The following is a 25923-nucleotide window of genomic DNA, read 5'->3' as shown; positions in this document are numbered from 1 at the left end:
AATGCAACGAGCTCATTAATTTTTCACTATTTGATTTTAGGGAACAATCAAACAAATGATACCGATGGACCATTTCTCGATGTTAAAGAGAAATTCTCCTTCTCATCTTGAATCAGGTAAACATTGTTCTTCCATTAAGTAATATTGAATTTGACATTTAAAAATTAACAAAAGGTGTTTTTATATTGGTATATAAGTGAACGAAATAACTATATTCGACACACTATTTATTTATTGTTGCGATGCCTACCGACAATATAGAAAGCTTAAAATCAGTTTTACATAAATATCCTAACTTCCCTGTGAAGGGAGTTTTATTTGAAGATTTTCTTCCAATATTTAGGGATCATAAACTCTTCACAACATTGATTAATGCATTCAAGTCACATTTAGATGAACAATACCAAGATATTAAAATCGATTTCATTGTCGGAATAGAATCCAGAGGTTTTTTATTTGCACCATCCCTAGCTTTAGCAATGAATATTGGATTTGTTCCAATCAGAAAAGGTGGACGACTTCCAGGTGAGTGTTTTTCAGCAGTTTCAAATATGGAATATGGTTCAAATACATTTGAACTACAAAAAGATACAATTCCACCAAACTCAAACGTTATCATAATTGATGACATTTTAGCTACAGGTGGTACTGCACTAGCTGCATATGAGCTATTGGGAAAAGCACAGGCAAATGTTCTGGAGTTTGATTTTGTAATGGAGTTAGATTTTTTGAAAGGTAGAGGTAAATTAGGTGCTCCAGTATTTACCTTATTAAAAGAACAAGAACATGCTTTAAATACAAAATAATTTACCATTTTAGGTTGCTTTTTAAAAATTAAAGTACTTTAAAACAAAAGATATTTTAAATATATTCGAACATTAGGCCAGATACTCCCATATATATGTTATACAAATTTATAGAATAACAAATATCTATGTTATAAGTACTGTCTCTGAAAAAAACAAAAAAACACTAGTATTATTAACAAATCACCTAGTATATTTAAAATCCTTTTTTATTTTCCTAAATCTACTAGAAGCAGCAAATAATGATTCATCGACTTCCTCTAATACTGTAGAAATATAATATTCACCACCCGTATGGGTCCATGAAACACTATTTTCTTTGAATTTTTGCTTTTTAATTTGTAATCTGTTAAGGATATTATCAATGTTATAAAAGTCAATTGTATAACCGAAACTTCTCAGATTTTTTAAACTGATAATTTTGCAACCAGTTTTGGCATGTTGTAATAGCTTTTCTACCTCTTTATTTAATTTACTATCAAATAAGAAATTATTAACCAACATCACATCACATTGAGAAAGAAGTTCAATAATTCTTGGATTGTCCACAAAACTTTCCCTTAATCTGAATTCAAAGTTAGGAACAGCTAGACCCATCAATTTACAACGTTCATTAAATTCCTTCATTTGAATCTCTGTCAAATTACTTGCATCTGGCATGATTTCACAACCTAAACTTAAGTTACAACCAAATTCTAATCCAGCTTGGATGACACAATTACCAACACCGGAACCCAGGTCCATAAAAAGTTTGTCAGGATCGAGGTTACATTGTCCATAAACATCAGTTAGGAAACCCGGTAAAAGTTCACCATACACATAATTTGAAAACGCTTTATAATGTCTCAATTTACTGGCATCTGGATGTATACTTCTTGTATAAATAATGTGTAATAAGTCATGAATAAATGACACGGGTATTTCTGTTAACGCACATAAATGATCAACGATATCTTTCCTGGATATACCAAGTATAAATTTATTATAATTATTCACTGTCTCGATAAATAAATCGGTATTCGAAGTGTCAAATGCGGTATTTAAGATAGGTATAATATCACGTTTAGCTATTTCTGAATACTCTGTTGGTAAATATATCATAACCGAGTATTCTATTAACTTACCAATTTCTGCCATTGGATTGAAGATATCACATCGATCATAGAAAATGACCTTATATTCTTCCTGATAGTTTGGATATAATACGCTTTGTAATTTAACAGTAGGAATCATACCTTCTGGTGTAACTCCTTTATGAGCATTTTGAGGTAAATTTTGAGAATGAGTTGTAAGTGTCATAGAAGATGTTGGTTTGCCATTATATACGTTACTTCCTAGGATACCATTTATATCAAAAAAGTTAGGCCTGACAGGGATCCGAGGACCATAAAGATCAATAAAATTCGTTGGTAAATCTTCATCAGATTCTTTATCCTTATTTATTTTTATATTAGCATCTTTTTGGTTTTCATTGTTGGCAACATGCTGTGGTTGAAATTTTGATTGGGCTAATGAGTTCGATATAGTATTAGCATTGTCATCCTGTACAAAATCTTCATCTGCTTTATTTTTTAATCGTTTTTTCATGGTATACTTTCTCTTCTTTGGAACAGTACTATGTTTTGTATATTTTCTTTTTTCAGTAGAAACTTTTTTTTTTATGATTTTCTTCTTTGAAGATTTCCCCTTAGACTTTTTATCATCTTTAAAACTCTCCTTGTTAGTTGTGTCGTTACCTGATATATTTTCACATTTATGCTTCGTTTCAGCATTATCCGAATTATTTAATCCTTTATCTTTCGAAGAACTCTTTAAATAACTAGTTGGCATCCTATATTCATAGGTTGAGTAATACTTATTAGAGTCTTCCAATAAAGCTCTCAATTCTCTTTGATTCCTAGATGTCGATGAGTATGAATTTTTATTTGTAGCTGCATTATTTGATTTATTACGTTCCGGAGGTGAATTTGTCTGAGGGCTTTCTGGGACTTTCTGAATAGTTGAGAATACAGAACTCGTGCTAGATGAAGAAGTGGACTCCATTGAATCTTCTCTTATATGAAATTCCATATCAAATTTAATAATTTTTGAAAATGATGATCTAATATAGATATTCTTAAGGGTGGAATATGATAAAACCTAACGAAGTTTCTTGGTTCTCGTATTTAATTTCCAGTAAAATTTAATAGATATTTAAAGTAAAACACTGTTTGTCTATTTAGTACCCTAATCAATAAACGATTAACAGTGAAATATGGTTTCCTAAGAATGAATTAAATAGTTTTTGGCAAGACGTATTAAAAACGTATATAGTACTATTTGTTTATATGTATATATATATTTTTTTCAGTCGAAAGACTGTTTTGTTTATATATTCAGGCGTTAATAGGTAATGGTAACGCGAAACCAAATTTTTGGGGAGAGGTAATTTTTGAAACTGATGAGGTGATAATGCAAGAGAAAACGAAAGAGGCAGAGTTAATTTGATAAAGGAAAACAATAAGGGAAAATTCGAGTGAAAATAGGCTTATTGTAATTATAAAAATCTACAACAAAGAAATTGTTATGTATCTGTACATATAGTAAACTAATAGTAAAAAAACTGTTGTAAAATGTTGTGATTGCCGTATATCTTCATATGCTATTAGATATAAGTATAAGTATGTGTGTATGAGTTTCAAAAGTACAATGAAACAAAAGATGAAGGTGGGTATGCATTTATAGTACAGTACTAATATTGAACCATTGTTTTTGATAGTTTGATAGTTGATGATACTATCTGAGAGAGTCCTTATTCATTGAGTCATCACCAGCGTCATTTTCACCAATCGTTTCAATTTTCTTCTTTGTAAGCTTTCTTTTCTTCGTAGATTGTTTTCTTTTATGATGAAATCTCTTAGTGATCGACTCATTACTGTTGCGAGGACGAATCTCATCCAGATTATCCTCATCTTCATCTTCATCCCTAGAAAAATCATTCAAACTTGGGATATCAAACCCATCAAGTTGTTTATTCTTCTTCTCCATGGGTTCATTTCTACTACCCGAAGGTTGTGTATCGAATGATTTAAGAAACGATTCCTCATGTTCCATACGAGGTTTTCCGGCCAGTCTTTTAGCTGTAGGACTATCTATACTATCATCATCGCTACTCTCATCGTCCGTAAATGTTTCCTTCTTAGAGTCAAATATAGTACCCTTTTTAGCGATGCCTTTCCCTTTCCCATTACTTATCTTAATTCCTCTTTTCAAACCTCTTTTTGCTACAGGTGATAGCAAATGATAATCGAATCTTTTTGAATCTTCCTCATTGTTCTGCTCATCCTTATCAGCCTCGCCAGTTTGTCTTTCATTTTGCTGCTTCATCGAGCCAATGGTCCTCTTATACTTTGCAATTTTGGATTCATTCAATGCTTTATAACTCTTTTGTTGTTCTTGTAAAGCTTCATTTTTCCTCTTAAGGTCTTGTAATTGTGAGGTCAAAGCAGTCAATTGTCGTTGCAATAACAAAGTTTCATTGGCGATCTTTGGTGCCACGCTACTGCTTCTGCCAGTATCGTTATCCTCTATGAAGCCCGGATTATTGTTGTCGTCCTCCTGATGATATTTTAATATACCTTCATGATATATACGATCTGATTCGAGTACTGATTTGTAATAATCTAGTAGTAATTGCAACACACCTGACATTTCATACAGACATTAATTCGGTAAAATCTATAATATAGTGGGTATTCCAAACTGTACAATGTTCGTATAAGGGTGACTACTAGTTTTTACTTAAATGAACTTCTTCTCTTCCATTCTCATGTACATATGTATATATATATTTAATATATATACATATATTTTTTTTACAAATCTCATCTCAATCGCGGTGAAGGGCCCACTACTCCCATAATACAATAATGCTCATCTCTCAAAAAAAAAAATAGAGAGATACATTAAATAAGTTGAAATGAATATATTAAAATGACTATATGTAATATAATATATATGTATATATCATGAAATGCAAATGAGGATATATAAATGCGAGTGTATTAGTAGTGATACTAATGCAAAGATGGGGTTATGAGTGGAGAGAATGAATGTTATTGAAATAACATTATATGCAAAAATTTGGATAGGGCAAAAAAAAAATTATTATATTTCTTGTATGTTGTCCTTTCTCTGTAATATGCATTATATTTATAATGAACAATAAAGAGTTTCGAGCGTTTGATTTTCAATGTCTCGAATATTAATAGATAATTGTTTATTTGATTCCATTTTATTATTATTTTTATTATCAATGTCTTCTTCACCATTAATTAAAGCAAAAGAGACAAGAACCAAAATGGCACCAACAATATAACCAATAGAAATAATCTTATTTTTGAAAAGAACATCACCAATCATAGCAAAAGGGATAGTTAAACTTAACCCCACTGTGACAGTCAATGGACTTGTTAATAGGATAGCTTTAGCCCAACAATAATCACTAACAAAAGTAATTGTAGCATTAATTAGTAATAAATAAATTACAGTAGATGAAGGTGGTAATTCGATTGTTTCGATACCAGTATAATGTAAAATTAAGATAATTGGCCATAATCCAATTAAAGTAAATAAACCAACGAATCCGAAGAATAATTTAATATTAATCTTTGATTCATCTACAATAGATTTTTTCAAAAAAGTACTGTAGATACCATAAACCAAAGCACCAATCAAAGCTAAAGAGTTACCAATAACAATTTCTACTTTAGAGAAAGTAATTTCTTGAGCAATTGAATCTGATTCAGTAACACAAATAATACCGATAAAAGAAATCAAAAGACCTAATAATTTTTTAGAGTTAATTGATTCAACTTGTAAGATTGCACCTATAAATAAAGTGAAAAATGATGAAGTTGAGGATAAAATTGTTTGTGATGCAACTGAAGTATATGATAATGAAGCATTTGATGAGAAATTTGCAATGAACCAAAGTAAACAAAATACTGCACTTAATTTAATAGTTTCATTTAAAGTTAATGGAATAATATTATTACTGTGTTTTGAAACTAAAGGTGTTAATTGATTAATTTCTTCTTCTTCATTGCTATTTAATAAAAACTTCTCATCATCAATTATTTGATTTTCTTTTTCAATTTTCTTATAATTATAAATATCTTTCCATGAAGGTATCAAATATAAAACAAATGATGAAACATTTAAATATGTGATTAAAAATGGTTTCTTATAAGAATTTATTTCGAAGACTTGATTTAATAAAAATGATGAAGAAACCCATGACAATATAACAATGAGGATCATAAATAATCCAATAAACCAACTTTTACGTGATTGTTCCATTGTGAACTGTGTAAAATAATAATAGTAATAGTAGTAGTAGTAGTAGTAATAATGTTGTTTGATTTTATGTTATTAACAATATTATTTAAAATAAATAATAAATACAAGACAAGATAGTTTATGATCTTAATGAATCAAGCATTTGTCTTATATATATATATCCTTTGTATATTACATAATCATAATAGCAGTGAGAAGGGATATTATTTATTCGTCTTCCTTTGACACTTTATCGATTCACAGTAAGTAATAACAATGTGTGTTTATTCCTTGATTTAACTAACAAAATTGGTTTAATAGTTGTGGAGTTCACTGTAATCTGCGATAAAAGACGACAACGATTACATAAATCGAGTAAACCACACAATTTTATCCTCAGAATCGATGAGTTTCTTGACTTCTCTGGTAAATGTTGGTACCTGCTACGTATATTTCTAAGGGATATCGTTATGTTAAATCCGGATACCCAAAACAAGCTTTTCATTTTTCTGACTTTTTTTTGCCGCAAGGAGGAGGCATCGATTTTTCAAAAGAAAAGAATGGGAAACACGATTCCACAGTTTTTGTGTGACGGAGATCACGTGGGATTACACAATTGTGCAACACAGGAAAAGAGTGGAAATACAGAGGCAGATGCATGGCGGTTAATTCCCTGAAGAGGAAGTCGTTTCTTTCAAGGAGGCACTATATCACAATATATATATGGTAAAGATATACAAACTTAATAACAGTATGGAGAATTTGGATGTAAAGGATATAGAGATCATTGTTGGAATGATTGATTTACAAATATATTAATTAATGAAATAGTTGGGATAATTTTAGCTCTCATGAAAGGAGGTCAGACAAACAATATATCGTGATATCCTTACGAATAAGAGTTACGATTTGTATTGCAGACTCTCTGAAAAAATGTATCGATGAAGTTTTCTTATTGTGTATATAGCTCTAGATAAAAGTTGTGAAATTATCATTTTAAGTAGCAAAATACTACATCATCACTCAGTGAAATACACCTTTCCGGATGGTGTCTGTAATAATAGAACAACTAAATAATATATATTATCACAATTATGTTGAAGAAATGGGAGATATCAACGTTATATAAGGGTCTCGTATGTGCATTGAAATATTATGGGAGTCTCGTACCTCGTGCAAAACTACTTTTAACAAATGAGAGCTGTTGTTAGAATTTTTGGTATATCAGGCATATGGTTGAATTGTTATTACATTGCATATGGGATTAAATTATTCAGAGCTGTAGGAAAAGGTAGTAGTGGGCAAAATATGACTACATCCACTACGTACTATCAGGGATCAAATTTTCTCACGTTTGTTCCTTCTGAGTTATAGCTTTAATGATTCAATCTATTTCCTCTCCATTACTAAGGACTAGCAATTATTGGGTGCATTACAAAGCTGTGGGAGCTGTTAGTGGTAGAAGACAAAACTTCCGTGATAGAAGGCCTCATCGTCGACCGAAATACCCTTTTTTGACTTCCAATTTTTATATTTTATCATTTTTATTTTTTGTTTTTCTCATGTCATGAAATGACAAAATACCCAAAGCTCTATTGAAACAATTTCAAAATGTTAGAGCAGCATTCTATTCCTAGATAGATTATAGCTACTTTTTATTGAAAGTCAAAAGCTTAGGAAATAACTATGGAAAGTAATACCTAATTGATCAGATTACCTGTAAATCCCTATACCCAGCCCATCCATCCTAATCTCAAGTACCTCATGATATCCTGAGTAGAAGAAGCTATCTCCCTTGCTTCTCTATATATAATATTGAATATCAGCTTCATTCGTGGTATTTGTTGAAAATACATACTTCTCAGCGTTCTGTACCTTTTCCCAAAGTTATGTATTAATCGACGACGATTAAGTTTTTTCTTTTAGGTCGTGTCATCTTCATTTTCCTTGACTATTTTCTGCATTAAGTTTCTTTCTCTCTTTTGGTTAATCAGGATCAAATCATTTAATAACTAGTTGTATTCGAGTATTTCCAAATATCTTGCTCTATTCTGCATATAATATATCACAAACATCCATAATAGGAATATCAATTACACCACTAGTCTCTTTGAAAGCATATTGATTGATTATTTCTTGACGTGTTGGAGGAGTGATCAGATGGCTACGGTCATCGACAAGCGTTCTGTAATCATCGATTGGAACTGCTAACACATCTTCATCGTAAAATTGTAGGCCAACGTAAGCAAATAACATTCCCATAAGGCCTAATGCCTGCCCAATAATGATCCATCTTCTTTGAGGTAATACACCAATTAATTTCTTCATAAACCGATTGTAATTGGATTCTGGAACATTTACAAGTATCTCATTTTCATTAACTGGTAATAATGACCATGTAATTAGAAATACAAGGATTAATGTGGCGGTAAAATGATGTGCAAAACGATAATATTCTTTACCTTCTGATAAAACATTGTGTGTCTCTACTGGGACTTGTTCTTCTTCATTGAGTAATCTACCTGACATGGGTCTGTTATTATATTCTGTCTAAAAACTTTCTTTGAATAAGTATTTCCTAATTTGTTATAAATAATCGATTACTAGAATTTATCTTATGATAATTTTCTAAAATGTGAATAACAGTACTATTATAAGTAAGTATGTTAAGAAGGACACTTAGATATACTTTTCCTATTTAATGTGTTCATCTTGATGGATCAGCGTATCTTTGCAGACCCCAAGAATCAAAAAAATAACTACTACACTACACGCTACAATAATATTTCATTGCTTGGGTGTAATGTGTGGGTGTTGGTAACGTAATATATGGAAAAGTATAATAACATTATTATCCCATGTATATTTGGATAGACATATTCAGTTGTAACAATCTCGAATAAAACTTCTTTGAATTTTTAGTGAAATCAGGTATATAATTGAACTAATTGAAAAGTGGAGAGGATGGAGAGAATTATTCAACAGACAGATTACGATGCTCTATCCAGTAAAATATGTGCGCTTCAGTTTAATTATTTACCGCCAAATAAAGGTACACTTTCTGAATCCATAGATGATACTCTACAATGCCTATATAGTGATATTAAGTCGTTACACTTTGAATATTATAAAACTTTAAAGGAAAAAAGTAGAAATGTCTATGGGAAGATAAATAAATTAATGAGAAATCCTTTCCCTGTAATGAATTACGGAACATATTTAAGAACTCTGGCAATTGATGTTTCTCTAATTAAATATATTGAAAATTTTCCTAAAGACCAACCTTTTCAAATAGTCAATTTAGGTAGTGGTTCAGATTTAAGATTTATACAATATTTAAAGATGTATGGTGGAAGGATTAAACGCTTTGTCGATCTTGATTTTAAGGATGCAATTATTTTAAAACAAAGCATTTTAAAGGATTCAACAAATTTGGATCAATCCATACGATCATTTGAAGGTAAATATGTTATATTACAAGGGGATTTAAAAGATGTTGAAGGAACATTACAACAATTGAAACAATACCTGGATCCAAAGTTACCTACAGTGTTTATCACTGAATGTGTATTATGTTATATGACAGAGAATGATTCTAAACAATTAATATCAACTATAATGGATACATTTGCTACAGGATTTTGGATTTCATATGACCCAATTGGTGGAGCTGATGTCAATGATAAGTTTGGTACAATCATGAAACGAAATTTAATGGATTCAAGAAATTTAGAAATGCCAACTTTATTAATATATAATTCAAAATTAAATTACCCACAACGGTGGGAAAATGAGAAATCACAAATAGATATTAAGGATATGTGGAACTTCTTATCCGAAGCAATTTCAGATACTGAAAAGAGAAGATTACGATCTTTGCAGTTCTTAGATGAAATTGAGGAATTGAAAATTATGCAATCACATTATGTAATATTAAATACGGCATGGGACTAATAAAATCTGCATTGATTGGCAATATACGTACTTTTTATATTTATATTAGGTATAGTGATAACGGTACTCAAAAAAAAGTAGTCTATCTGAACATTGTGCCACTAGCTTCCCCTTGACCTCTCCATGCATTGGTTATAACGCCTTCCTTTTGCAGATGGTATAATCGCGATGCTTGCCTTACGTGTTCAGGAAGTAAAGGACTATTTTGATATTTTTCGAAACTTATATCTAAAGAATTGAATGCTTTAACAAGTTTATTGTATCGCGTTATCAAACCACTTCTAATTTCCTGTGTATTCTTTTCACTCTTTAATAGTTTATTCCCCATTTGTACCTCTTTCATTTCAGCTTCTTCGTCATCATAATATGAATCGCTTTCATTCTCTTCGACACTATCATTTTCAAATAATTCATTTACATTGAATTCTAGGTTATTATTATTATCATTTGTATTTGAATTATTCTTCTCGACAAGTATTGTTAATTTTTTCAAATATTTTTTCAATCTTTGACCAATTTCTTTTCTTCTATCAAATTCACACACCATCTTACCTATAAACCATTTTCTTCTTGCTTCTAATGCTAATTCAATAATTTCACCTGCAAACACTTTGCCAATAGCTTGTAGAAAAACACGTAGATTTTCACCAATTGTTTGATTACAGACGGTTGTCGCTAGTTTCTTAACTTGACCTTTATTCAATGATGTTCTATGAAATACTTCGAATCGATTACTTTGATCCTCATCTAAATTTAAAACTAACAATTTGAATTGCTCATCATTACTCAGTTGCTCAGGATTATCATTCCCTTTCTCTATTGATTTTATTTCTTCGTCTCTGATTTCATCATATTCATCCTCTACAAATGTCAAATCTGCTGGAACTCTATTTAGTTTATTGTCAGGTACTTGCTCAGGTTCAGGACCTGGGCCAAAATTATAATTATCAAAATTTAGAAATGCATTCATCGTTCCACCAGTTCTGTTTTCTTTCAACTTCCATGACACATAATCCTGATCTTCTGATAGAACTTGTTCGATCATTTGTTTTGTGGAATAGTAGTTCGCTATTGTCAATAGTGATTGGTAATTCGTCTTTGGAATAGCATCCAAGGGACCTTGATGTTCTGCCATAGTAAAATTGTGTATAGATAGTTTGGATGTGTGTATTATGGTAGTCTGATGATAAATTAAATTGCACGTCACTCTTCTTTGAGACTTTTTAAGATATTATCCAAATATATTTGTTTATATATGTGATGTAACTGTTTAAATTAGGTAATATTCAATTTTTAATATTATTTTTCTTTTACATATAAATTAATTATCTTCATTTTTCATCCGGCTAACTTTTTTCTTTAAAATTAAAGCTTATTCGAGATGACAGAAAAGAGGATTGTTGAGGAGATACAGTTATCTAAAATAATTTTGAAGTACACACGATGAAATTACTACATTATCATACAACCAGTCTTATTTATATATTACAGATGATTTATAAGAAGGGAAACTAGCTCTTGATTATTTAAGTAAATAATGAAATTGTTATAAAATGATGTCAAAAATGGGGAAAAAAGAACAAAACTTGAATTTCATTGTTATTAAAAATAATTTTATCATTTTAAATCCATATTTTTCCATAAAACTATATACAAACTTTTTATGTATTTAGTATTTTACAAAGAGTTTTCCTTCTGCCACATTTGTGCCAATTCATCTCCCAAATTTTTTAATTTTTCTTCACCTTCATGTTTCCAAGAACATACGGATTGATAATCACAATGTTTGCAATATGTAAGGAAATTTTTTAAATTTTGTTCAATTGGTTGAACTTCTCTTTTACCAAATAGAAAATTAGTTCTATCGGCATTATGTTCAATTAATTGTTCATCATTATTCTTAAAGGGCAAATTATGGAAATTAACTCCACGGCAATAATATTCCACTAATAAATCCTCTGACAATGTGGAATTCAATAAATGATATGTTTGTGCCAGACGTGCAGCAAAATATCTTAATGTTACGGGCTTTTTCCAAATAGTAGCAAATTCTTGAAAACCTTCCCTAGTTTCTGAAGAGACAATATCTTCTGGTATTAAAAATGGTTTATTTCCATATTGCGACGTATATGAATAGTTATCATAATGTTCAAATCCAATGGGGTTTCCATCTCTTAACCTTCTCATATCAGGTATTAACATTGGTGTTTGTATCATCAAAGCAATAATAGCCATTGGATCAAGTTCTTGATCAATATCTAAATTTCTGTTCTGCGCATTTATGATTAACATGTTATAGGTCTGAGTAGGGTCCAGACTTAGGATTTCAATAAATTTTCTATAATACATAATTTGTAATTTGGTTGATCTTTGCACAGATGTTTGATTTGGAATATTAAAAGTTTGTCTTGTCTTAACATCACGGACTTGTAACTTCCAACCATTGATTCTTTTTGGGATTTCTCTCTGAAGCGATGACAAAATTTCTGTAAGATCCTCTGTGATTTCATTATCGTTAAATATATCATCAAATAAATCAAATTGAGAATTTGAATAAAGTTCATTCCCACTAGGCGGAATCCATTTCAGATGGTCAATAATACCACTTACTAATATTAAATTCTCATTCTCTAAATCAATATCAGTGACAAATTTCCCATCCTGAAGGGAGTCCTTTTGATTAGTAATATATCCATGACATAATAATTCTCTACATTCGCCCACATTAGTGAATGATGTTAAAATCTTTTGTAAAGTATCCATCCATTTATATTGTAAAGTCTTTTCAAATCCAGTTATCGTTTGCTCTTTCAAAAATTGATCTAGTGGAACATTTTCTGGTATCAATGTATCCTCTAGAGATTTATGGAATGACAAACCCTGAGAAATATTTCTGGTTGTCATTTTATCCATCTTAGAATATGCATCATATGCATATCTTAATTCACACCATGATTTCGTCATCAGCTTAGTTACTGAGAGTCTACCATGCGATTTACTCTTAGTAATGTTATCATACATTGAAGGCAATCCTTGAAATGAATAAGATAAATAAGGGTGATCCTTTGAGTTTATTCCGACGATTGACTGTACCACATCATTTTTTTTTTGTAAATATTGCTTCCGTTGTCTTGTGATACTCTTGACAGTTTTTAAAGGATCTCTATCTATATTCGATTCATCAAAGAATGGTAATTTTGCTAATTGATCCTTTTCAATTGAAGTTATAACATAATTATTGTTATTATTTTTCGTACTATAAGGGCGGAGCTTACACAATAATATTAAAGGGTTACCATTAGTAACATTTCGACAAAGCATCACCAAACATTTTATACCAATACTCTCCTTTCTTCTCTTTCAATATATCTCTCTCTTTCTATATATTAATAACACTTCAAAATTGTTCAATTTATATAAAATTTCAATTATATTTTCATAATTAATAATTTATTTTTCAAGATCATCGAAACATCATCGAAACAAAACAAAAACAAAAACAAAGCAAAAAAAGTATATATGAATCATAAACAAAACAAACCAAAAAAAACGAGAGAGAATGAATATAGTAAAACGTTACATTAGATGTGTATTAATTATGCTTGTAGAAAAGGTATATATGTATATAAATTTAAAAGAGGTAAAAAAACAGACAAATCAAAACAATGAGAATAATTTTATCTTGATTTAAAATTTTTAAATGAAATTACTAAACAATTCTAATAGACCACCACCAACTAATAAGAATAGTAATGCATACATCCAATATTTAGAGATTGGTGGGTTTGAAGCAGCATCGCTCTTAGCAGGTTTAGCTTTACCAAATTTTCTATGCTTTTCAATATTCTTATTAAATTTTTCGTTTGCTAGTCTTTGCTTTGGTGTTTGGATAGCCATTGTGTATATATGTGTATGTGTATGTGTGTTGGATACCTTAGATGTAAAAAAATAATATATATATCTTGAATATAAATCGGTATATTTACCCGCTAACCTTAAAATGGGATCAATATACAATTGCAAGTCTATATATATATATATATATAATAAATACCAATGAATACCCTGCAAAATTAAATTAGTATCTAATTGTTCAATATAGTAACAGTAAGCAAGAACCACGTACGCCTAACAATAAATAACAATTGACGTGTCAGTTTTATGAAAAAATAAAAAATAAAACATTAGTGACAACAACAAGTCCAAACCCTAACCCAGAGAATAGTCATTGTAAACGGCCAACCCTAGTCACGTGAACTATATCACCTTACACGAGATCCCTTTTTATTTGTTCCTCTCCCACTTGAAAAAAATTTTAGAGGAGAACGACGATAAAATAATCCTCATCTTGTTCTATGCCTTACGGCTTACGCACAGAGTTACACGCGACTCTCATCCTAATAAAGTATAGTCAACCTACAAACTATATACTGTGAATTCGTTGTTCCAAGCAATCGTTTAAATTTTAAACGTTTAGAAAATGCCAAGCCACCCATTTTACTAGCAAGATAAAACAACAACAAACTAATTTCCCTGGTTCCCATTTGTTTTACTGCGATAGCTTTCACTGGGGGAAATAGATATATTGGAACTAGAGAAACCAGAGAACGAGAGGAACATGTAAATCGCGTTTATTGGGCGTGGATTCAAAAGCGCATACATTCATTTCACACGGGCTCAGTTCTCTCTACACACAAACGAAAATAAAGATGGCTGCGCAAATCCAAAAAGAAAACAAAAAAACAAAAATTTCGCGCGAAATTTTCTTTTTTGTGGTCTCACTGTTGTGCGGTCTGCTCTCTCCTTTGCTTGGTCACCGTGTATTTATTTACACTAAAAAAAACCGCCCACGGAGACAGACACGCAGACAGCGCAATACGCGAACTGCTGGTGAAAATCAACGGGAAAAAGAAAATCTGCAGACATTTGGCCGTAGAGAAAATGCCCACCTTCTTGTCGCGAAATGTCCCTTCTCACCACATTTTTAATATTGTTCTTCACAGACAATTCACAGCCAAAAAAGATAATTTATATGGAAGAAGCAGGTTTGTTTTGACCGTGTCGCAACAACAACAACAATAAAGTAAATATAACGAAATTTTTCAGCTTAACAAAGAAAGAAGACCAAAGGGACAAAGAGTGCGCACTTTCTTTTTTTGTTTATTAATTAAAACAATTTGGCTATTGAATATTTCCATATTTTTAACTAAAGATAATGGAACTCAACTTATTTAAATACATTACTCTGTTGTCTGATTTTTCTTTTTTAAACGTTGTAACAAAGTTTTCTTTTTTTTCTTCCTTTCGTTCATGCACATTTGGCTCTTGCGTTGGTTGGGTTTGTTTATTTATTTGTTTATAAACAATTACTTCTTTTTACACTTTTTATCTTATAAACTCCTTCTTTCTACTTTGTATTTTTATATATATTCACATTTAAGACAATTTATTTATATAAATATATTTATTCAAAAATTGCTATCTATCTCATTCGAACGAGTTATCCATTCCTTTTTAAAGAAACAACAAAGTAAAGCTTAATAATTACCCTATAATTTTTTATTTGTTTGTTTTCGTGATGAAATTTTCTAAAAGAACATCACTATTAAGTGCACTAACCGTGCTTACTTCATTATCTGCAACAGCTAGTGCTGATTGTTCCCTATCTTCAGATGGTAACTACTACTGTGCCCAAACTGACGCCGTCATCTATTCCAATGTCGGTTTTTCTGGTTCTTATCTAGATGTTACAAACATGGATGAATCCTCATGTGCTTGTACTCAAGGTAGTTCTACCAGTTTCTCTGGTTCTTTGGCCCCATTAGATGATGAAGTCTCCATTCATTTCAGAGGTCCTTTGAATTTGAAACAATTCGGTGTTTATTACCCATCTTCAAGTTCTTCTTCTTTAAAGAAAAGAGATGTTGAAGAACCTTGTGAAGAAGTTGTCTCCACTAAGATTCAACATAAACACAGAAGAGATGTTGCTGTTGAATACGTAGAAATTACTTCTACTGTCTGGGTTGACTCTAACGGTAACCCAGTCACCGGTGATGCTACTGCTTCTGCCACATCTTACACTCAAGTTAATACCGTTGTTAACCAAGCTACCGGCACTGCAGCAGCAGCTACAACAAAGGGTACTACCGCCACTTCTGCTGGTGCCTCATCCGCTTCTACTTCAGTTGGCTCTGTTTCTTCAGGTGACTGGGTTAGAGGTTCTTACTTCACTCCAGGTTCCACTACTAACTGTACTTTCATGAACCACATGGGTGGTTCTGCTGGTTCAGGTGTTTGGTCCTCTTGTTTTGGTAACTCCATCTCTTATGCTGCAGCTGATGGTATCTCCGGTGCTTCCTCTGCTTACGCTTTAGATGATATCACTTTGAAATCCGGTGAAGAATATATGATTTTCTCTGGTGCTGAATGTTCTGGTAATGATTGTGGTTATTACCGTGAAAACATTCCAGCTTACCACGGTTTCTCTGGTAAAGATAAGATCTTTGTTTTTGAATTCCAAATGCCTTCTGATACCGATGGTTCTGGTTACAACCAAGATATGCCAGCTATTTGGTTATTAAACGCTAAGATTCCAAGAACTTTACAATACGGTAACGCTGATTGTTCCTGTTGGGAATCTGGTTGTGGTGAAATGGATCTTTTCGAAATCTTGTCTGCTGGTTCCGATAAATTGATCTCTCATGTCCATGATGGTCAAGGTGGTGGTTCTCAAGATTATTTCCAAAGACCAGTTTCTTCTACTTTGAAGGCTGCTGTCATCTTCCACGGTGAAGATCAAACTATTCACGTTGTTGAAGTTAATGACGATTTCGGTTCCACTTTGAGTTCATCTACCGTCTCCGGATGGTTAAACCAAGCTGGTTCTGCCGCTGCTTTACCATAAGCTGTATTATTATTATTATTATTCTAATAGCGATAAATTCATTTTTTTTGTTACCACACTTACATCAGGGCATTTTATTAAAAAGTTATAACAACTTTTTTATTTCAGCGAAAACAAGAAAAAGAAGAGGAGACAATAAATCATCTTTCCACAATAATACAACCTTTTGTCCTTTAATTCATTTTTTTATTAATCAAATTTGGAATCTTTCCCCGGTCATACTCCTAAACACTCTGTATTAAACTCAACTTTCATTTATCTAATCTCCCCAAAAGACAGTGCTCATAAACTTATTATTGTCTCTTCCTCTTTTTTTTGTCACTTTGTTTGTTTGCCCATATTCTCACCATTGATTTAAGAGTGTTAGGAGCTACATGAGGAAAGATTCTGGTATTATTGTATTTGTATCTTTATATATATATATCTATGTTAATCTATATTTTTTATTTCTTACAATTACAGGTTTCTACATCAAATCATTTGGATATTTCCCTTGACCCTTCAATGTCTGTTAGTATCGTAATGCTATTCATTAAGTTTTTATATGCTGTCATTATTTAAAAAATGTATGTATGTATGTGTATGTGTATGTGTATGTGTATGTGTATAAATGTATACTGGATTAATTTCTTTTTTTATTGCGATCCAGATGATGCATTGGTATTTGAATTATTATCCGTCCCATTCTTTTCCAAATCAGAAACTGAACGATGGGCACAAGGTAGTGTAAATATATATTTTGAATTTTCTCTATCGGTATTAGTTGGCGTCTTAGTTAATAAAATAGGACTCACAGCAGGAATTTCCGTCATATTAATGTCATTTGAACCATAGTTAATTATCACCATTGGATCACCTAACGTCCAACGAAAAAACCTATTGTGAGTTAGTCTTTTATAACCCCAACTGAGTATGCTACAAGTAGTCTTCCATATTCCCATATAAAAGTTCCTAAAAACATCGTCATTGGAACATAACCAACAATAGATGACATATTGACCATATAGAATAGCAAATGCAATGATGAACCCGACAGTGATGCAAGATAATATATGATTACCTAAGGATTTCTTGAAGACTGCGTCATCTTCATGCCATGTAGCACCTTTAGTAATTGAAAAATAAGCATCCTTGTGCACTAAATAATCCTTGGGTCTAAGAATTCTAACGACATCGTTTTGCATAATATCACCTCTCCATATCTTATAACGTTTCCATACAATAGAGACAAATAAAGGACCTGTACTACCCAGGATAGTTAAATATGGGATATACCAATCCTTATTGTAATGTTGCAAAGAATTAATCAATTTAAGAAAAAATGGATGTTTAATACGAGCCCCCATAATATCATTCGAAATACCTAATGGAGTAGCCTTTCTCACAAATGCCACTGAGTTCAATAATGGATCCACTTTTCTATGACACGAATCATCTAAATCAATATATACACCACCAAAATGATACAGGGCAAAATATTTGATTGCATTGAATCTCTGCATTGGAAATTTATAATGTTCAAATGTCTTTAAAAACCAACTATAATTTTCCTTAATGAATTCATAAGCTTTTTCATCTGTCCATAATTTATATTCGTAATCTGGATGTAAATAGATGCATTTTTGTTGATTTTCTTTCCATTGTTCGGGAATATTTTCTGTCCTATAAACTTGATGTATAATCTTAGGTATCTTAGGTTTAGAGTCTATATTCACCCCAATAGATTCTGAAATTGATGGATTTAATTCATGATTTTGTAAACTCTCCGGAGAGGAATCATCGAATACGACTAGTAGTATACCGAAGGTGCAATATATTAATATTGCTAATGCAATTATGTTAAGATAAATTATCAGTTGTAATTCCCTTCTTATTCTCATTCCAACAGTTAATTATACGTTGAGTAAAATAAAACCAAAATGTAGACTATGTATACTCTAAAATAGACTTTTCTTTTCAATTAAATTTTGGTTTATCTCCCTCTTTTTTCCACCAGCCCTTTATTACAAAAGAAAAATAACCAATGCAATAAAAGAAAACAATAATAATGTCTTAAAATAATAATATTTGTTCTGTCACTTTATACTTTAATATACAATAGTAAAATAACCACTTTAGACTAGGTTAAGCAGTTATATCTATTTATGTAATGGCTTTAATTTATTGTTGTTGTTATTATTTAGTTTTGCCATTAATGTTATTATTATTAATTTTCATTGTTTTTTTCCATCCTTCCTTTACGTATCATGCTCTACTACTAACAATAATACCTTACAGTGTTAACAGAGAGACGCACTAAGAAAACAAAATAATTTTTCAATGCTAAAAAACTTCAGATTTCATTCGATATCCACCTGAACTGACCAGTGCTATCCCGCACAAACTGATCCCAATATCAAGAATCTCAACTTCGCAATAAATTTCTTTTAATTACCTGTTGGTCGTTTACATGCAGGGCAGAGGGCACACGTATTATTTTTTGTAGAGAGGTAAAGGGAAGCAAACTACGTATCTACCAATGACGGTCTAAAGGGTTGTTGCGTAATAAATGATGTGTTGTCTAAGCCATAATAAAGGTTATGTAACCCTCTCCAAATGGCCATTCATTTACTTCGCCGGAGACTATAGTGCTATACTTATTCTTCTAGAATAACGTTAAACGAAATATTATGATATTCTTACATGGATTGTTTTCTAGTTAGTAATTTTTTAAATTATGTATATTATGTATATGTACTGATAAATTTTGACTTGGAAGGATATGATTGTGAGTTAAAAAAAAAATTGACAAAGGAAACAGGTTGATATGTAACAAAAGTCAATTAGACAATTGAAAGTATGGATGTACTGTAGCTCTTCTAGCGCTGATTCTATTAATTGGATCGTAAGCAAGTAGTTTATCTAGAAGATCAATACCGTTTTGATCTAAGCTTGGGACCACTTGTGCCAAATCCTTTCTACGCCATTGTGGAAACGTTGGTTTGAAATCTGGTAAATATACAATATCAGGCCAAACATTTTCATTTGGTGTACCTAATACTCTAAAGATTTTGAAAATTTGATCGATTTCACTATCACCACTAAATATAGGTTTTCTGTTGCACATCTCAGCAAATATACAACCAATAGACCAAGTATCAACACCTGTACTATACTGTTTACCACCTAATAACACTTCTGGGGCTCTATACCATAATGTAACGATTTCGTGCGTGTAAGCCCTCAATGGAACACCAAATGCTCTAGCAAGACCGAAATCACCTAGCTTTAGGTTACCTTCTTTATTGATTAACAAATTTTGAGGTTTTAGATCACGATGCAATATTCTATGAGCATGACAGTATGCAATACCTTTGCATAATTGCATCATGAACTTCCTAATAACGTTATCTCCAAGTGGTTGGTCCTTAGGTATACTTTCCATATATCTCTTTAAATCTAATTCTAAAAATTCAAAGACAAGGTATAATTTATGAGCATCAGAATGAACAATATCATATAATCTTACGATATTTTCATCCTTCAATTCCTTTAATAGAGAAATTTCTCTGATAGCTGTACTTGGAACACCTTCATCTTCGCTCTCCAATCTAATCTTTTTCAAAGCAACCACTCTTTGACCTTGACGAAGATCCAGAGCTTTATACACAACACCATATGTACCTTCACCGACTTTTTCAAGTCTTTTGTAATTTGCTAATTCGCCACTCATATCTGTATTGAAGTAATAATACTATTATTTCTTCCACGGTTTGTTCTGTTAAAGGGTTACACTTGTCAATAAAAAGTAAACCTTTAATTTCAAAGAAAAATGTTTATCCTTGAGTTTATAAATATCCTTGCAATTTAAAACAATATCAAAAGAAATAATTTAAAGGTTATATCCATCATCAACTCTCCCTGATTTGTTATTATCACTTCTCTAACTCGAGGCACCAAATTCGCATTACTCTCTCAATTCTGTGTTTCGCGTTCGCTTTTCAGTTTTCATGATTTTCTATTTCCTAATACATCAAAATAATCATTTTTTTATTTTATTTGTGGAGGTTATTCGATGCAATCACTGGTATTTTATAGAGGCAACTATTTTTTTTTTTAAATATACATACATATGTTTTACGTACTACAAAGAATATTTCCTATACCTATAAATAGATCTACTTGTTAGCCTTTCTAGCAGCCTTCTTTAAAGCTCTAATTCTGATAGATCTGTGGAAGGAGTGATTGATAGTGTTGACAATCTTGGAGTAAACACCAAAAGTTTCATCAATTACAAACTCATATACGGCATGAGACCAGAATGGAGTAACTGTAGCGTATCTTTCTTGGGCACCACAACGTCTCCCAACGCTCTTTAAAGTGGCTGAAACAAATTGTTTTGGGTTTGGAATCATCATCGAGGTTCTTCTAATTTTAGACATGGCACTAGTAACCAAATAAGATAGCACTAGCTCAACATCAATCTTATCGCCAGAGAGTTCGCCTGCAAGTGCAGTAGACCAGTTTTGTAGGAAAGCCTTAGAACCACTGTAAGTAGCTAATAAAGGTGTTGGAATTAAACCACCGAAGGAACCCATCGTCAAAATTAAACCACGAGACGATTTCTTGTCCTTAACAGTATCCTTAATTATTGGTGCAATAATTTGTGTAATTAAAAGAGTAGCAGTGTTATTAATTGTGATAATATTTCTCAATTCATCTTCTTTGGTTTCTAAAAATGGCACTGGAATGGAATGTGATTGACCAACGTTATTAATCAAGACTGTAATAGGTAAGTTTTGACATAAGTTCTTAATTTGTTCGTAGTTTGAACTTTCATCAGCAGAGATATCCATAGCTAAAACTTCAACCTTAATTTTATATTGTCCTTCGAATTGAGTCTTAATACTTTCTAATTTACTTAGAGTTCTAGATATTAGGATCAAATTAAAACCACGTTGGGCCATTTGTCTAGCATATTCCTTACCGATACCATCACTAGCACCAGTAACAACACAGTAGTTACCTTTCCCAGCACCATATTTTGAGTAGTTGACGGATGGAAGAATGAATAAATCGAACATCATTGCAAGGGTACGTAGAATTAAAGTAGTTAACTTTAAGACACCGAACCCAAATACGCACCATAATAGTACGTTAACACATTTGCAACTACCTGCAACAGATTGAATTTCTTCTACAAAGGACATGATTGATTAATGCTATAGACTGTATGTTTTCCCTTTTACAAACGTACTATTCCCTTCTTTTACGTACTAAATATATCTCATGTACTACTTAAATTAATGTAAGTCCTTTCAATTAGTACATGAGATTTCGCCAGAATCTTTCAAGCGAATTTCCCATTTTCCTTACTTTTCGCAGCAGGCGTTTTGGTTTGTTTGACTGGCATTAGGGGCACCATCATTTTGATGAAGGAGCCAATGAATTTGACGTGTTGAGGAGAAATTTTGGTACCTATTACTTCTAATGTGACACAATTCATATATACTTCTTGATATTCATTAGAATTTACTATTAGGTTATTAGTTAATTTTAATTTTATAAAATGTATGCATAATTCGTATATATATTTATGGTGCGTATACGGATTTGTATTTAATGTTACGAAGAAGAAGCATCTTATTTGTCTTCTTCATCTTCGTTTATCCATTGTTGCATTTCACGTAACGATGCTATTGCTCTTTTTTTCTTCATCTTTTCTTCTTCAAATTTAAGTAGCTGGGAAATTCTATTACAACTTTCAATTAGTACTGGTTTGTTTTGAGCTCGTTTCCATAGTTTGTATTTGATTAAAGGTTTCAAATTTGATAAATTATCTAAATCTCTAATCTCTAGGACAACTAATTCTGGAAAATAATTATAACTGACTAAATAAGGAATGGACATATTAGTTATTTTTTTGCAATTATTCAAAGATAATCTCTTAACGTTATTCCCGTTATTCTTGGCAAATTCCCAAAGACCACTATCTGTAACATGGCAACCTGCAATACCAACAGTCTCAACATTAGTATATTTACTCAAGGCAACCAAAGAAACATCTGTAATTGAATGACCATTCTTATGTCTTCCTAAATTGATCATTTTTAAATTTTTACAACGAGATGCTATAGACACCACACCCACGTCAGTAATATTGTAACAAGCTCTTAGATCTAACTGTTCTAAATTTACAAGGTGTAATGATATTTCAATCATGAATTTATCATCTATTTTTCTATTACCTGGAAGCGATAATCTCTTTAAGTTTCTAAATTCTTTAAACCAAGAATCGACTGGCAATAAATTGGGACAAATATAAAATTGAAGATTTTGTAAATCATTGAAATGAATATTAGTATTATTATTTTTTGTTATTGAATTAAACCCCAATTGTAAGTCTTCAGTTTTGAAATGGTTTAATTTATACAGTGTAAGCGATCGTGGATAATTTTTTTGGTTCTTGTTAGAACCATATAAATTGTTGGAATTAAACATAAAATTGATTAATTTGTTTGGATCCCTGAATGATAAATTTCTTAATAAATATTTCATAGAAATATCGTGCCATAGTTTGTTAACTTTAGCACAATTATGAAGACTACCTCGTTTCATTACAGGTGTGACAGAGCCGGTAGAAACTGTCGATGATGTTGACACAATTCTGTTCGAAGAAGAAACTCTTTCAGTATCGTTTACTTGTTGAACTTCTATTAAATATAAGTTTTTAATAATAAGTTCAGCAATTTCTGGGATATTAAAGATTGGATGACATTCACCATTTCTTGATGGCAGTAAACTCAAATGAGCGAAATTATTTACAAAAGTTTGTTTAACAGCTAATTTATCGTACTGTTGATAAACCTGTTTTTGAGGACTTGGAATTGGAGATGGTAAACCATTATCGATGGAAGTATGTTTTGTATGTACTTGTAAAACAGGCAAGTCAAAACTGGTACGACTATTATTTTTAATTGGGGTATGACATGTTGTAGAATTAGCCGAGATGTTATGACCAGTATACTGATAAGGATGTCTTCTAGAGAGTCTAATTGGAGAGGTAGATCTAGTCAAAGCATGAGTCTTGATAGAGGATGATTGTTGTGGAGCAGAATTAGACCTCGAAAGAGAGGAATCTATGGAGTGTCTCTTTTGTGGTGGTTGTAGAAATTGATCAGCGGTAAATAAATTTTCTGATGATCTTTTATTGAATTTTGGAGAGTCATGAGGAGTCATGTGAAAGGTGATATTTAAAATAAAATGAATTGAACGGAAACGATAAAATAATTTAAAAAGGAGTGATATATATTTTGTCGACTGAAAAGTTAAATATCCGATACTTTTTGTGATTGATAAAGGTAATAATAATTATTAAATGAGTGACAATAAATTAGTTTTATATGTGGAAAAAAAACATATAACTAATTATTTAAAATTGAGATAGAAGGAAGGAATGAGAAGAATGAATGAATGAATGAACCAGAAGTATGGTAATTAGAATGTAGACTACTCTATAGTTTTTTATTTTTTGGTATATTCCATTTAAGTTAAATTAAGACAAAGATTATATAATCGAAATGGTAATAATAAATATTTCATACACACACATATATATACATATTCTTACATACACGAATTAAAAATTGAGGGTGCTTGATAATCGATGAAGTAAATACATCCTTTCTATAGGGTTATAGGACATCCATAAACAAACCAGAAAAAGAGTAAACAAACCAAGACAGGGAACAATTAAAAATGTACCTTGATAACAAAATTCTCGAACAACCTAAAAAGAGATGTACACACACTTGGTAAATTCCTTTTTTTGGTTTGTTTGTGAAAATGGAAATAATCAAAATATGTCACTCATCTCAATGTTGCTGTCAAAAATATAATATAAATAATACCAGCTATGTTCATAAATATATAAACAAATATCTTGTGGGGAGTCTTTGTATGTGAACAAGAAACAAAAATAGTAACTAAAATTTAGACTACAAGGGAATAAAATAAAAGAAAACAACAAGATGGTTAATTTGCATAGAGACAGAATAATGAGCTGGTTGTTTATCAATACAATATACAGGATAAATAAGTTACGAAGTACTTATGTGTGGCTGTTAAACTAGTTTTCAGTTTAAAAATAAAAGCAGATAGAAGCTTTAGAATTGACAGATCTTCGATGCTTTAATCATTATGTATAAATATTTTGCTGCGTACGTTATTAATACACAACGCAAAGCAAAGCAAAGCGAAGCGAAGAGAGGTGAGCCCAGCGTAAAAAGAAAAGTGAGACAGACGGAGAACCAGTCTTTTTTTTGCTAACAAATGAAAATGAATTTGCGCTGGTCAATTAAGTAGGTATTATTATACCAAACCAAAAAGGAAGGGTCCTTAACAAAGGGAGTGGAAGGAAGACTGAGAGTCAAGATAAATAATAATATACAAATAACTGTTTTTAATAAGGACTGCGGAAAACCTCAATTGAATATATGTTTGTTTTACAAGGTAAATAATCCAAGCTGGGTGAAAGGTAATTTTTGCCAAATTATAAAGCAACGTTTATTTTTATTTTTATTTGAAGCTGGGTTCAACATTAATAACTTTTAACCAAAAAAAAACAATGGTATATATAAAGAAGTATCATTGATTGAAAGTACTAACACTATATTTCGTGAAACTCAAATAACTATATATGTTTGCCAATATATATTATAGCAATATTAAAACAGGAACACATACATTAATAACACTCGGTATAATTAGTTAATTAACTATATCGAGGAGGGTAAGTATTAAATGCCTAAAATATATATATATACATTTAAAATTTTCTGAAATATCTTAATGAATCATTATTACTAACATGTGCCATGATAATTGTAACAATTAACTATCATTAAAATATTTATGGTGTTGCAATTGATAATGAGTAATATCACGAGGTTACCAACTAGT

At 31.2% G+C, this 25923-nt stretch overlaps 14 protein-coding genes across 14 annotated transcripts; 3 read left to right on the top strand and 11 right to left on the bottom strand.

Annotated features, from left to right (window-relative positions):
* Positions 1 to 242: 242 nt before the first annotated feature.
* KABA2_05S07832 (uncharacterized protein) lies at positions 243 to 806 on the top strand (the record flags this gene model as incomplete). The annotated part of the gene is made up of 1 exon (XM_041550987.1): positions 243 to 806. One exon carries the CDS (start codon positions 243 to 245, stop codon positions 804 to 806), a length of 564 nt encoding a protein of 187 aa, XP_041406921.1.
* Positions 807 to 989: 183 nt separating this feature from the next.
* Positions 990 to 2876, bottom strand: DOT1 (histone methyltransferase DOT1; the record flags this gene model as incomplete). The annotated part of the gene is made up of 1 exon (XM_041550986.1): positions 990 to 2876. The coding sequence occupies one exon, from the start codon at positions 2874 to 2876 to the stop codon at positions 990 to 992; it is 1887 nt and encodes a 628-aa protein (XP_041406920.1).
* A 705-nt stretch (positions 2877 to 3581) lies between these two features.
* Positions 3582 to 4496, bottom strand: LRS4 (Lrs4p; the record flags this gene model as incomplete). Its single annotated transcript, XM_041550985.1, has 1 exon — positions 3582 to 4496. One exon carries the CDS (start codon positions 4494 to 4496, stop codon positions 3582 to 3584), a length of 915 nt encoding a protein of 304 aa, XP_041406919.1.
* Positions 4497 to 4997: 501 nt separating this feature from the next.
* Positions 4998 to 6146, bottom strand: THI74 (Thi74p; the record flags this gene model as incomplete). Its single annotated transcript, XM_041550984.1, has 1 exon — positions 4998 to 6146. The coding sequence occupies one exon, from the start codon at positions 6144 to 6146 to the stop codon at positions 4998 to 5000; it is 1149 nt and encodes a 382-aa protein (XP_041406918.1).
* A 2025-nt stretch (positions 6147 to 8171) lies between these two features.
* On the bottom strand, positions 8172 to 8654 carry GPI19 (phosphatidylinositol N-acetylglucosaminyltransferase GPI19; the record flags this gene model as incomplete). Its single annotated transcript, XM_041550983.1, has 1 exon — positions 8172 to 8654. One exon carries the CDS (start codon positions 8652 to 8654, stop codon positions 8172 to 8174), a length of 483 nt encoding a protein of 160 aa, XP_041406917.1.
* Positions 8655 to 9089: 435 nt separating this feature from the next.
* PPM1 (leucine carboxy methyltransferase) lies at positions 9090 to 10079 on the top strand (the record flags this gene model as incomplete). The annotated part of the gene is made up of 1 exon (XM_041550982.1): positions 9090 to 10079. One exon carries the CDS (start codon positions 9090 to 9092, stop codon positions 10077 to 10079), a length of 990 nt encoding a protein of 329 aa, XP_041406916.1.
* An 82-nt stretch (positions 10080 to 10161) lies between these two features.
* Positions 10162 to 11214, bottom strand: TAF11 (TATA-binding protein-associated factor TAF11; the record flags this gene model as incomplete). The annotated part of the gene is made up of 1 exon (XM_041550981.1): positions 10162 to 11214. The coding sequence occupies one exon, from the start codon at positions 11212 to 11214 to the stop codon at positions 10162 to 10164; it is 1053 nt and encodes a 350-aa protein (XP_041406915.1).
* Positions 11215 to 11756: 542 nt separating this feature from the next.
* EXO5 (Exo5p) lies at positions 11757 to 13400 on the bottom strand (the record flags this gene model as incomplete). Its single annotated transcript, XM_041550980.1, has 1 exon — positions 11757 to 13400. The coding sequence occupies one exon, from the start codon at positions 13398 to 13400 to the stop codon at positions 11757 to 11759; it is 1644 nt and encodes a 547-aa protein (XP_041406914.1).
* Positions 13401 to 13775: 375 nt separating this feature from the next.
* YSY6 (Ysy6p) lies at positions 13776 to 13976 on the bottom strand (the record flags this gene model as incomplete). Its single annotated transcript, XM_041550979.1, has 1 exon — positions 13776 to 13976. The coding sequence occupies one exon, from the start codon at positions 13974 to 13976 to the stop codon at positions 13776 to 13778; it is 201 nt and encodes a 66-aa protein (XP_041406913.1).
* A 1681-nt stretch (positions 13977 to 15657) lies between these two features.
* TOS1 (Tos1p) lies at positions 15658 to 16983 on the top strand (the record flags this gene model as incomplete). Its single annotated transcript, XM_041550978.1, has 1 exon — positions 15658 to 16983. The coding sequence occupies one exon, from the start codon at positions 15658 to 15660 to the stop codon at positions 16981 to 16983; it is 1326 nt and encodes a 441-aa protein (XP_041406912.1).
* A 635-nt stretch (positions 16984 to 17618) lies between these two features.
* On the bottom strand, positions 17619 to 18863 carry CSH1 (mannosylinositol phosphorylceramide synthase catalytic subunit CSH1; the record flags this gene model as incomplete). Its single annotated transcript, XM_041550977.1, has 1 exon — positions 17619 to 18863. The coding sequence occupies one exon, from the start codon at positions 18861 to 18863 to the stop codon at positions 17619 to 17621; it is 1245 nt and encodes a 414-aa protein (XP_041406911.1).
* A 938-nt stretch (positions 18864 to 19801) lies between these two features.
* On the bottom strand, positions 19802 to 20695 carry CDC28 (cyclin-dependent serine/threonine-protein kinase CDC28; the record flags this gene model as incomplete). The annotated part of the gene is made up of 1 exon (XM_041550976.1): positions 19802 to 20695. One exon carries the CDS (start codon positions 20693 to 20695, stop codon positions 19802 to 19804), a length of 894 nt encoding a protein of 297 aa, XP_041406910.1.
* Positions 20696 to 21140: 445 nt separating this feature from the next.
* Positions 21141 to 22172, bottom strand: IFA38 (ketoreductase; the record flags this gene model as incomplete). The annotated part of the gene is made up of 1 exon (XM_041550975.1): positions 21141 to 22172. The coding sequence occupies one exon, from the start codon at positions 22170 to 22172 to the stop codon at positions 21141 to 21143; it is 1032 nt and encodes a 343-aa protein (XP_041406909.1).
* Positions 22173 to 22605: 433 nt separating this feature from the next.
* On the bottom strand, positions 22606 to 24201 carry AMN1 (Amn1p; the record flags this gene model as incomplete). Its single annotated transcript, XM_041550974.1, has 1 exon — positions 22606 to 24201. The coding sequence occupies one exon, from the start codon at positions 24199 to 24201 to the stop codon at positions 22606 to 22608; it is 1596 nt and encodes a 531-aa protein (XP_041406908.1).
* Positions 24202 to 25923: the final 1722 nt, after the last annotated feature.

This window comes from Maudiozyma barnettii (assembly GCF_903064755.1).
Source record: "Maudiozyma barnettii strain CLIB 1767 genome assembly, contig: KABA2_05, whole genome shotgun sequence".
NCBI classification, from domain to species: domain Eukaryota; kingdom Fungi; phylum Ascomycota; class Saccharomycetes; order Saccharomycetales; family Saccharomycetaceae; genus Maudiozyma; species Maudiozyma barnettii.
The sequence above is the reverse complement of the archived record's forward strand: the minus strand, read 5'-3'. Positions and strand labels throughout refer to the sequence as shown.